Source organism: Ostrinia nubilalis, chromosome 10, assembly GCF_963855985.1.
Source record: "Ostrinia nubilalis chromosome 10, ilOstNubi1.1, whole genome shotgun sequence".
Lineage (NCBI taxonomy): Eukaryota > Metazoa > Arthropoda > Insecta > Lepidoptera > Crambidae > Ostrinia > Ostrinia nubilalis.
Window position 1 is genome coordinate 14,721,516 of NC_087097.1, and position 12,918 is coordinate 14,734,433.

Genomic DNA, 12,918 nt, shown 5'->3' on the forward strand with positions numbered 1-12,918 from the left:
TTCGACTGTAATTTTTGAGGTATAATACATTATCGTAGCATAAATATTTACGAAGATACAGATGTGTCAGCTGGAGACACGTGTCCTCAGCTTACACATAGAAAACAACTCATAGTTATGAAGTTCTAATGGCTCTAATTGAATGACTGAGAGGTTTGATGACTCTAATTAGGCTTTTATTGATGGTATACTTGGAATTGCTCTAGGGCCAATGAGGAAGTTGGAGACATTCAGGTCAATCAATGACAGACATCAAGTCAAGCCCATGAACCTACAGATAAAAATGGAGGCCACACTCCGAATACCTACTTGAAGCACAAACTAAGTATCACTATCTCGCTCTCTGTGGGCAGACTCGCTCTTTCTAAATAAACAAAAAATATAAAATTGCTCAATTCAATAAAACCAATGTAAAATCTTTATTTCTTGACATAGGTATCATTAAAAATGATAAGTGTAATTACTGGTAAAACGTTTTAGGAAGAAATTACTGTAAAAAATGTGAAAAATGTTTACAATGATCCAATGTCGGAAATCACGAAATAAACACTTACGCGTGGAATCTTATGTCACTTCCAGGACACCACGTACTCGTACTACCGCAACCACGCACTACAAAATTTTGCACCAATTCTTGTGATAAAACAATGATTATTTCCTGTAAACAATCTCAAACGAAATTAACTGCTTAATAAACAAAATAGTAAACAACCGCCATGATGGGCCGGATTGGGCCGATGTTGCCACATGGTACCGATTACCCAGGAATTGGGATTGTAATTCCCTGATTCGCCAACACATTAAGCCTAAATGGCCGACAATTTTGTGATTTTTTATTTAACTAGGTAATCTTAGTTTCAAATATTAATTATTTATTTGTTTAACTTCTGATTTGGTTAGTGAATTGGCTTTTTCGAAGAATTTACAAGGAGATTTAAATCAGAAGATAGCAATACTACAGTTCACACTAAAAAGAGAGGTAGGGCCGCAGAGAGCGAGATAGATATAAGTAGGTATTTGTCTCAAGTTTTTGTTCCAACTCCCGAACCAAACACATCTTTTTTTTGACTGGCAATGTGTGTATTCACCAATGGTACAAATTTCCAGGCCAGAGCCCCGATTACGGTAACTTTTAACGTCTACAATCCAGACACGCTTCTCGATTCTGTGATACGATTGGTCAAAACAGCTGACGTACGCTGTTGAACGACCAATCGTATCGCAGAATCGAGAAGCGTGTCTGGATTGGAAACGTTAAAAGTTACCGTAATCGGGGCTCTGGAAGGTTTAAAAGAAAATAAAAAAAATAAAAAAATAAAAAATGATTAACGATTAGTCTAGTACAGCTAAAGTACAGTTTTCCATTAAAATTTTTATATTAACTGCTGAGATTAACTGCTAATAGAGATAGACAAAGTTGACCACCCACGCATGCAGCGCAGTTCGCGAGCTTGTAGCAAGGCGAGGCATAAAAATTCATAAAAAGAATACTGAACCGCTCAAGTTGAAACGGTTACGATCCCTTCCCGAGTTGATAGATGTGTATAGTGTAGTATTTTATAGTATTTGTACATACGTGGCTAAGTTTAGAACTAGTTATAAAATATATTGTGGAAAAATAACGATTAAATTATATTAGTTATTTAATCGTTATTTATTGTGACGTCCTTATTGTTTGACATTTGGTTGGGTTGACAGTGACCATAGATAAATAATAATTTGTGACAGTGACAGACACTCTGCAACACATGTTTTTCGTGTGGTGTTTATTTTAAATTAAAAAGAAATAATTTACAATTAATAATGACTGAAAATAGTGGGAGTGAAAATGAATCTAATAACTCAGAAGAGGAGCAACCTGACATGCCCAAGGAAGACGCTAATGAAGAAGAAACAGTAACTTTCAAAGATCTGGTAAGAAATGTTATTCCGCGTGTTATTTTTAATATTCTGCTTGTTTAATTACTTCCTGAGTTGATTTAGTTACTTATACTTTTATTTTTCATAATCATCATAAACGAAACACTGTAAATGTGCTGCTTTTTTAAGTTTAAAGCATATCAAAAAGTCACTTATAGGTTATGATCAGTCTGGTAATTTCTTGTGCATGCTGCTCTTTGCAGGGCGTCGTTGATGTATTATGTGAAGCGTGTACAGAGTTAAAATGGAAGAACCCTTCGAAGATCCAGAAAGAGGCGATCCCTGTTGCTTTACAAGGCAAAGATATCATTGGTCTTGCAGAGACTGGGTCTGGAAAAACTGGCGCCTTCGCGCTGCCAATCCTGCAGGCTCTCTTGGAGAACCCTCAGAGATATTTTGCACTTATACTGACACCTACCAGAGAATTGGCATTCCAAATATCTGAACAGTTTGAGGCATTAGGTAAGAAGTTTTAAAGTTTATTCATATTATTAAAGCAGTATTTTTATCAACTTATTGAAATGTCTGGGACCTTTTTTACTTATTTCAAACTTTTGTACTTAATCTAATAAAATTCTAAATGAAAATCTAGCCATCCTTAGTCTGATATTTAAGGCTAATAGCTTAGTTTCCATAAAATATTTTTTCTGTCATTTCAGGTGCCAGCATAGGCGTAAAATGTGCAGTAATAGTAGGTGGAATGGACATGGTGGCGCAAGCCCTGATGCTGTCCAAGAAACCACACATCATCATCGCCACTCCTGGCCGATTGGTGGATCACTTGGAGAACACCAAAGGATTCAACTTGAAAGCATTGAAATACTTGGTACATATTTTAATATTGCCATCGTGACTTCTGCTGTACTAATATTAATTAATGAAACATTTCCTCACAATCCCTTATCATTATAGTAATCATCTACAGAATATCCCATTCCTCTGCACAATATTTTTCAGGTTGTTGAAAAATATTGTGACATCCCTTGAAAGTTAAAATAATCCTACTAATATAAATGCGAAAGTTTGGATGTCGGGATGTCTGGATGTTACTCTTTCACGCAAAAACTACTGAACGGATTTTGATGAAACTTTACAGTACCTATTATTGTTTATAACCCAGAATAACGCATAGGCTATAATTTATTACGATATGTGACAAACTAAATTTCACGCGGGTGAAACTGCGTGCAAAAGCTAGTTATATCTAAATGATTAGCTATTTTTCAGGTAATGGACGAAGCTGACCGCATCCTCAACATGGACTTCGAAGTGGAGGTAGACAAAATCCTCCGAGTAATACCCCGTGAGCGGAGAACATATCTGTTCTCTGCCACTATGACGAAGAAGGTCCAGAAACTTCAAAGAGCGTCCCTGCAAGACCCTGTGAAAGTTGAAGTATCAACAAAGTACCAGACAGTGGATAAACTGCAGCAGTACTACCTGTTTATTCCTGTGAAATATAAGGTGAGGTCTAAATGTGATAACAAGTATTAAAAGCAGTTATAATAAAATAATAATAAATATCCTTGGACATTTTACACTGCGCTTCTAGTCCCAAACTAAGCAAAGCTTTTACTATGGGTACTAGACAACGGATATAAACATACTTAAATACTTTTTTTTTTAAATACATACTTATACATAGAAAACAACCAGTCCAATACAAACAAATATGTTCATGCACACACATGTTTATAAACCGCTACCTCCGGAATAGTAGTCCGTTTCGAACCACTACACCAAACGGCCGACGAAGTTAGTTAAGACTGAGAAGTGCACATAAGAGAAGTGGAAAGTAGTAATCATGCTGAAAAGTAGAGTGGTGCCTCATATTATGACGCATTATTAACTCATGACGTCGGCTGACATCGCGACCGACGTCAGCGTAGGAAGAAATCAAGCCTATTAAGTATCTTCTAGCAGTTTAGCGCGTAACTCAGTCAATGCCTGAGGTATGGGAGCGGCACGGGAGGTGCGACATATTATGACGTCACAGAGCATACAAATAAAACACATCATGCCTTAGGCACGCAGAGCGGGAGCGGAGGGAACAATATGGTCCAGAACCCTTTTGTGGCATTCCCAAAAGTCTCGCTCGAATGACCCTGGAGAACATCTATTTAAACAAATCCTTTATGGCATGGTCAGACACGCCAGGATTAACTCATTCCAAAGCTCTCATAAAAGCCTATGATCGAAAAAGCTCTAAGCAGATCATAGGACTGAGTAGGACCAAAATGCGCATCTTAGTTCGAGCCCTCACTGGACACTGCAGCTTAAATAAGCACTTGTCCACTATGGGACTGTCTGAAACAAGAACGTGCAGGATGTGCCAAGAGGCAGATGAAACGCCACTACACATTCTCACGGACTGCGGACCTCTGATACGCAAGCGGAGCTTACACCTGGGCAAACACATCCTAAGCCCACAAGATGTAAAACATATCGCCCCCCAAAAGATACTGCACTTCCTAATGGATGCAGGACTCGGAGGCGAACTGTAAGGAAAATAGCGGCGATCACAATAGATCGATAACGGTCGCAGTGATACTAGGACTTTATTGAACTAGAATAGCCGCTCAACACAAAAAAAAAATAGGCACTGTCTGCCCTTACCTTACTAACTGTCGACCAAAGCCATGCGATTGTCAAAAGTATTATTCCAAGTGTTATTTTCAAATTCACACCCATCATCCACAGGACGTATACCTAGTCCACATCCTCAACGAGATGGCGGGCAACTCGTTCATAGTGTTCGTGGCCACTTGCGCGGGCGCACTGCGTGCAGCGCTGTTGCTGCGAGCGCTTGGCTTGGCCGCGGTGCCGCTCCACGGGCAGATGTCGCAGAACAAGCGGCTTGCAGCGCTCAACAAGTTCAAGAACAAGTCGCGGTCTATACTTATATGCACTGATGTCGCGTCCAGGTAAGTTTTTTGACTACTTTTTTCATAGAGATATACAACGTGTCCCAAAATTCAAGGATAAGCCGACGCCACAGGATGGACATAGTCATGACTACTTTAGGAAAAATAAGGAAAAAAATCTATCTCAATTGTTTTTTAACTTATACAATAAATTATGAAATTCGACGAAAATTGACACCCCTTATGATATTTTACATTACTACGACCACAATTTTCCAAATATTCCTGTTTTTCTGTTTATATCGGCAACTTAAGTAGTGCTGTTGTTCACCCCAACTCTTAAAACCCCCAGAAGCCTTGCAGTTTTTACACAAAAGTTAATCAAAATATGTTATTTCCTTAAAATTTTCAACGATTTTTACTTTCACTCCACAAGTCAAGAGGTGGCAGGAGCTGGCCATAGGAACTCCTTAACGAAACGGCGGAAGCTTATCGAGTTTGGGTTCGTTCGATTTGTCTTCCCGAGCACTTGTGCCATGAGATTGAGAAACAACTAAAAAGTTTAAAATAAAGTTGTAATAAAAAAAACTTTTTTTAAAAACAAGCTTGACTTCGTTTGAAAATTATAATTGACTTCATCATCAGGACCCTGGACATCTTCTAGCACTAAAGTGCTCGAAAAGACAAATCCAACGAACCCAAACTAGATGCAATTCCGCCGTTTTGTTTAGAAGTTCCTATGGCCACCTCCAGTCTCCATTCAGTTCAATGGTACCATAATATTGCATTTTCATCGTACTTACATAAGTATACCAAATTTCAGCTCAATCGGTTGAAGAGAACTGGTTTTAAATTCAGTTGCAAGATTTATGCCATACTAACTAACAAGCGAAGTGTTTGTAAAAATGGGACGCATATCTTTTTTGCGACTAGGTTTCTTAGAGTATTATACCATTTTGGAATCTTGGATAGTTGCGTCAACTTTATAAAAAACTTGCCGCAGTAGTGTTCATACTTTTTTTTTACAAAACGATGAGTCAAAGTGGAGTGAAAGTAAAAATCGTTGAAAATTTTAAGGAAATAACATATTTTGATTAACTTTTGTGTAAAAACTGCAAGGATTCTGGGGGTTTTAAGAGATGGGGTGGACAGCAGCACTACTTAAGTTGCCGATACAAACATAAAAACAGAAATATTTGAAAAATGGTGGTCGTGGTAGTGTAAAATATCAAAAGGGGTGTCAATTTTCGAAGAATTTCGTAATTTATTGTGTAACTTAAAAAATAATTGAGATAGATTTTTTTCCTTATTTTTCCTAAAGTAGTCATGACTATGTCCATCCTGCGGCGCCGGCTTATCCTTGAATTTTGGGACACGTTGTAGAGAGATGCCAACTAATGCACCGAGTTCGAAACTCACACATTAGTAATTCTCACACACAAAGTAATCAAAATATGTGCTCATTATTCACTGCGGTATCATCAGTTCTCAACGTTCGAATAATCTTTAGTACTACGCAAGCAATGTAAACTGTTTACATTATGACGTCGCTGCTGTCACGAGCAATGTGACAGCATATTTGTCTTTGGGCATATTTCTGCGACACCGGCCCCGCCCCCTTGTCTCATCTCCCTTTAATTTCTGTGATCTATGACTTTTTTAATAATTAATCCTTCGTGATAAGCTAAATATGCCTGTTACGAATGGGTTCACAATAGTCGAGCGGCGGAATCACGCCCGGTTTCCTCGGATCACAAGTCGAGTCCGACACCTTCGGCTATTGTCGCATCAAGTTGTTTCATCAATATACAAAAATATGTAATTTTGAGGTCTCAAATTGCTGAGACAAGCACAGTTGACTTTAGGAATAGTCGTGAAACTTTAGGTTAAAAAACATATTAAAGTTTTGTTGTCTCGATAAAGTACCACAAAATAACATCTTTCAGGAATATTTTAAACTATTATGTTGCATTTTTACTATAAAATTATCACTTCACGGGATTTATTGCATCTCTTCAGTCTGCCCGCGACCATGACTCGTGCAACCGAGCCGAAACGTCGGGAGGGTAAATATTTTATTTACCGTTAAAATAGATATCTATATTAATAATTTCGTCAAGGGGTACGGTATAGAGATGGGTTATACTAGGTAAATTTGATACTAGGTGCACCTATTCCAAGTATTTATTAATACGTGATCCAAATACCTGTTCCACTTAGTACGTAGTAATTTATCATACTTGACGCGACTAGTGCGGACTAATCCACGTATTATGACTTTAAAATACAATTTTCTTTGAAAAGATCCACTCGTAGTATTAATAATGCAATTTGAAATTGAATAATAATGTTTTTGCTGGTTGTTGATTGATTGATATCCTCCCTTCATACTTCAACAGGCTTAGGACTGTCAACTTAAAAGTTGGCGTATTTAAAAGATATCAATTTCATAAAAATATTTACATATTTTTTTCTATTTTTTATTTATGCAATTATCACGGACGCGTGACAACAAACCAAAACAAACCTGTCGGAAGAATAAAAACTGGTTTTTTACCGGCTAGTCAACAAGGAGTGAGCTGGATGAGAGAGAACAAAAATTAAAATATTCAAAACCTTACCTGTGTACAAATAGAGTTTAAATTACGTAATACATCAAACACCTATTCCTATCTCACACCTGCCTGCGCTCAAATTTGTTTGTCAGACAGAGACGGAGTGAATCTCTACGTTCGCACATAAGCTTAGCGAGAAATACGCGGTGCGCGTAATACACGACTACGGATTATGCAATAATAACATCTATTACTTTGATGGTAGGGTCGGAAATCGTGTAATTTAAAAAATACTTAGCGAGAAATACGCGGTGCGCGTAATACACGACTACGGATTATGCAATAATAACCTCTATTACTTTGATGGTAGGGTCGGAAATCGTGTAATTTAAAAAATACTAGGTGGATCAAGTATTTTAAAAATTGGAATAGGTGCCACTTAGTACTGTAAAATACCTAGTGTGTGGATCTGTTCTAGTAAATACGTCTCATCTCTAGTACGGTAGACTGGATCGAAACCTTATATGAATAACAAAGCATAAAAAAATAACGATTTTGAGTCGACAACATATATCCGCAAAATTCGGATATAGATGAACCACGCTGAACTGTCCCACCAAACTCAATGACAGGGGGGCGCTACCATCGTTCAACTATATGGTTTCCAACATGGCTAAAATCTGAACCAGCGATCCGGTATTGACGGTGGCGCCCCACTGTCAATGTCATCGACAGGACAGTCCAGTGGGTCTAGTCAAAATGCCATCGCAAACCAATATGAAGTTTTCACTAATGTCAGTCGCCGCGTCACCAGTAATTCGATTCGATCGGAAAATGGCAGCCAAAATGCACATTGAACCACCAACGACGCGGCGACATTAAAGTTCATTCAAAATCGAATAAAAGTTAAAAAATGTCTATGACTTTGCGATTGTTTTTACTTTTTTTGGCTTTTTTTTTTAAATTAGTTTCTTCCTTCTTTCTGCTCTCTGTTTACGTCTATGCTTCGCTGTCAAATTAGCTGTCAAAACGACATCGCGATACGGATTTGTCAAAACAGCCTTAGGGTGGGTTGCACCATCTTAGTTTAACTTTGACAAACGTCTAAAATCTGTCAAACTCCATACAAAAAACACCGGTTAACGTCATAGTTACGGTCAAAGTTAGGTGGTGCAACTCACCCTATTGGTTTTCGATATAATCGAAGCTTATCACCGGGGTTTAAGTAATCGCAATGAAAATGGCGGGTGTTGCGATTCGATTCGATTTTGATTGAGTCTTAAATACATGTTGGCTAAGCCTTTGTATGGGAAATTTCAATCCAGTCTTTCGATTATCGATAGGTAGGGCTTTGCGATTCGATTTTTTGCCGTTTGACTAAGCCTTTTTTGTTATCGACCTCTTTTGCGATTTGTTTATTTGTTTGCGACTGGTTTGCGATGGGTTTGCGACTTTAAAGTGCGTTTTGACTAGACCCGCAGTATTTTGGAACTATAATGGAGAATTTCGTTAAATTCCGATGGCATTGACAAACAAACCGCTGTCGCCATCTTTAGTAGTTCACCATCCACTCACTATGCGATCAACGCCAAAAGCTGGGTTGTCATCGATCCATAAATAAATGGAAATCAGTGCGTTTCGCGATTTTTATGATAATATACTCTTTGTTATGTGTTTTTTCTTTAAACCTGGTATTGGCCGATTCAACCACAAAAAAAGAATATTAGCCATAACCTTATAAGTTGAAGTTCAAATGTCAATGTCATTTAGTTTCGCACAGTGATAAATTCCAGTGACATGCAATTTTTGTAATGGTAAAATATTTGTAAGAAACTGCAAACAAATGCAAATGTGCAGTCGATGTGTGGAATGCGACAACATTATACTCGGTAAGCGGCTTAATATTTTTTTTTTATTTAACCTGAAAAATAATAATAAATGACCACATGAATAGCCTGTGTTGAGTTGTTATCAACATAAATACAGAAACAGACACGATTTTTGCCCCGTTTTTTCTGATAACCGAATAGACTCCTTCATGCGCAAGTTCCACTTGAGCTCGGCTGGTTCTTATTATAAATAATTGTGTAATATATTTTTGCAGATAATTTCAATTATTGCGAGTGTTGTGGCTTAGAAACAATGAAGAATGTTCACTAATTTTGTTTTTTAGCTTTCTGTATTCTCTGTTAAAAATAAAAAATACACGTGAAAGAATTATTTCGATACGTCAATTAGTTTCCAAGATATTGAATTTTAAAAGTGCGGGCGGCGGCCGGCCCGCCATTTTATGCGCGTGACGTCATATTACAACGACTGGCTCATATTTGTATGGGTGGAATCTTGCAAACTGAATTAAGACCCACTTCCAGGCAACCGATTAAGCTGAAATTTCGCAAACACATGTGATTTGGATGACCATGCAATATTATGATGACATGGAGCTGATCTGATGATGGAGCTGGAAGGTGGCCATAGGAACTCTATAATAAAACGACTTAAATGCATCGAGTTTGGGCTCGTTGTTGCAATAAATCCCGTGAAGTGATAATTTTATCTTTCAGGAACTATTAGATTAGCGTAAAGAATATAAACTATGAGATACATAACTAGGTTTTGAAGATATACAAATAATCTATAGCTTTGCAAAACGTGTTCTCTTTGCAGAGGTCTGGACATTCCTCACGTGGACGTGGTCATAAACCTGGACATCCCACTTCATAGTAAGGACTACATCCATCGCGTGGGCCGCACAGCGCGAGCGGGACGCGCCGGGAAATCGATCACTTTTGTCTCACAGGTATTTTTTGTGGCGATCCTTTTTGATTATTTCATTTCAGCCAAATGACGTTTCATCATTATCATCATCATCATTTCAGCCATAGGACGTCCACTGCTGAACATAGGCCTCCCCTAATGCTTTCCACGTTGATCGATTGGTAGCAGCCTGCATCCAGCGCTTCCCTGCTACCTTTACGATGTCGTCAGTCCACCTTGTAGGTGGACGTCCCACGCCGCGTTTTCCGGTACGTTCACTGCTGGACAAAGGCCAATGATATCCACAACGGTCCTGCGCTCCCTGCATCCAGGTACTTCCCGCGACCTTCACCAGAACGTCGGTCCACCAAGTGGGAGTCCTGTCCCACACTTCGCTTTCGCCCTTGGTCGCCACTAAAGGTCTTTGAAACCTAGTCTAGTATATGAAGTCTTCAGAGACACTGAGATGGTTTTCTTTTTTCTAATACTGTTGTCTCCAGATTATTTCGATTGCTTTTGAGATTTTATTGACTAAAGGGACTATTCTCACCGCTGCAACTCCTGTGTACCCAGAATCTAAAGCTTGACCATGACCACCAATAAAAACCCAACCAGTGGAGGTCAAGTGTGTCCCGGATTTTAAACTGGCATTGGACCCGCAACGAAATTAATCAGAAGAACATAGGAGTTCGAAGTTAAGGTTCGACTTCCTTCCAGTGCAAAGCGTCTAAGTGCTAGGTTACTACGTCGCTTGCCTCTCTAACTGACATTTAGCAAAATTTTCAGGCGATTAGACAGATCGATTCGTCTTGTAAAATTGATTAAGATGGTGTAGATCAGGGTTTCCCAATTTTTTTTTGCCAAGGAACCCTAATTGATTATACTTTTCCTAGCGGAACCCCCGTACTACTCCGCCCGCACGCCCTGCCCCTCCCTTGCGCGGAAACAAGTCGGTCCGAGCGAACAACGTCGGTCACGAAACGTGGGATAATATTTTTTACGGAACCCTTGCGGCCTTTCCACGGAACCCCAGGGTTCCGCGGACCACCATTCGGGAACCGCTGGTGTAGATAACTCAGTTTCGAAAAAAGTTACAGATACGTCAGTTAGAGAGGCAAGCGACGACTAATCCAAAGTTCTATTTCAGTATGATGTGGAGTTATACCAGCGCATCGAACAGCTGATCGGCAAGCAGCTGCCGCTTTACCCGACTGATGAGAGCGAAGTTATGGTGTTGCAGGAACGAGTGGCAGAAGCACAACGACTTACCAATATTGTAAGTATACCTTGTTTTAATGATGCAAGTAATATACAGATCTCTCAGTATCTAATGCAAAAAAAAACCAACTTTCATTAAATATTGGGTGCGTTTGGCAGAAAAAAGCGCTTGGAAGTGCTTGTAAGCATAATGGCGATCGCGGTAAGCGCTGCGACTGCTAAAAATATTTGAACACGTCACTATTGAAGTTAACAAACGTGTAAAGTGATCGCCGATCACCGATCACGTAGAATTTCGTCCAATGATCCCTCATTGGACGAAATTTTAAGTGCTCGGCGACCGGACTTCATAGTTTGTTTCTCAGCGCTAGCGCTTTCAAGCGCTTTTTTCACTCATTGTCTGTAATAAAGTATTCCCACCACTGCAATTGTGCACCAAAAAACGAACTTTCCAATAAAATTTACCAATGAAGGCAATTCTTTTCTCATGGTAAACTTCTAACATTATTCTCAAACTATGTTTTATCTCAACATATTTCTCACCCCTCCCTTTCCTTCCCACAGGAAATGAAAGAGCTAGAAGACAAAAAGAGCGTCAAAGGCAAGAAACGCGGCGCCGACTCGGATGACGACACGGAGGAGGCGGCAGGGGTGCGCCGGCGCATCAAAGGCAAAGGCGGGCGCGGGGGAGGGAAGGGCAAGTTCGCCAAGCGAAAACGAACCTAATATACTTGCTAGTTTGTATAACTTGCCGTTTTACTTTGCAAACCCCTTGGGCTGGTTTTAGAGTCACGCTGACGCACGCTGACCGTCAGCGCTGACAGCTGAAATGTATGAAGCGTCGGCGCCGAGCGATCAGCGTCACTCAGGAACGTTCACTTCAAATAAATACATATTGATCTGTCAGCGCCGACGATCAGCGAGATTCTAAAACCCGCCTTAATGTCATTTTTGTAAGCCCAGTTACATCTGTATTTAGCAACCCTTTGATAATGTTTATGGTAACATTATATTATCACAGCACGCAGTTTTACCTTGGAAGAAGTTATTTTATGACTTTTATTCTCTGAGAACGACAGATTCGTGGCAGGGTTCAAAATTATTATTAGTTGTTACGAAGTTAGATTATTTCTTGTGCAATAAATAGGTGTTAAATAAAATTAATCATTCGCAGAGAGATATTGCTGAGAATCGCATCTTTACAGTCGAACACAGCTTTAACAAAATAATATAGATTGCACTTCTGCCGTTCAAGAATCTAATTTTTAACCGACTTCAAAAAAGGAGGTTATAGAAAACAGCGTTTTGGTGCTCCGAAGTCTGACCAATAAGTTTTGGCTATAATCCTAGTTTTCCTTTCCCAATTGACATTATTTGATAACAAGTCTGTTATGTGTCAATTTGTAATAAATTGGGGCCATAATAAAATTTTCAAACAAACAAAATTTTTAAATGCTTTCTTACAATTTATTCTACAAAGTAAACAGTCATTTCTTTTAATAAAAAAATAAATTAGAAAAAAGAAATGCGAGAACCGCGACCGCAGCGACGCGGCGCGTCAAAACCGACGCACTTAAAACTAAGCGTAAGAAGAAATCACAACA

General features: G+C 39.0%; 1 protein-coding gene across 1 annotated transcript; it reads left to right on the plus strand.

Moving 5' to 3' along the window:
- The first annotated feature begins 1,722 nt into the window (after positions 1-1,722).
- LOC135075334 (ATP-dependent RNA helicase DDX47) lies at positions 1,723-12,061 on the plus strand. The gene is made up of 8 exons (XM_063969751.1): positions 1,723-1,914; positions 2,124-2,382; positions 2,580-2,746; positions 3,148-3,384; positions 4,621-4,844; positions 10,007-10,139; positions 11,244-11,372; positions 11,879-12,061. The coding sequence occupies exons 1-8, from the start codon at positions 1,804-1,806 to the stop codon at positions 12,038-12,040; spliced, it is 1,422 nt and encodes a 473-aa protein (XP_063825821.1). The 5' UTR covers positions 1,723-1,803; the 3' UTR covers positions 12,041-12,061.
- The last annotated feature ends 857 nt before the right edge of the window (positions 12,062-12,918 follow it).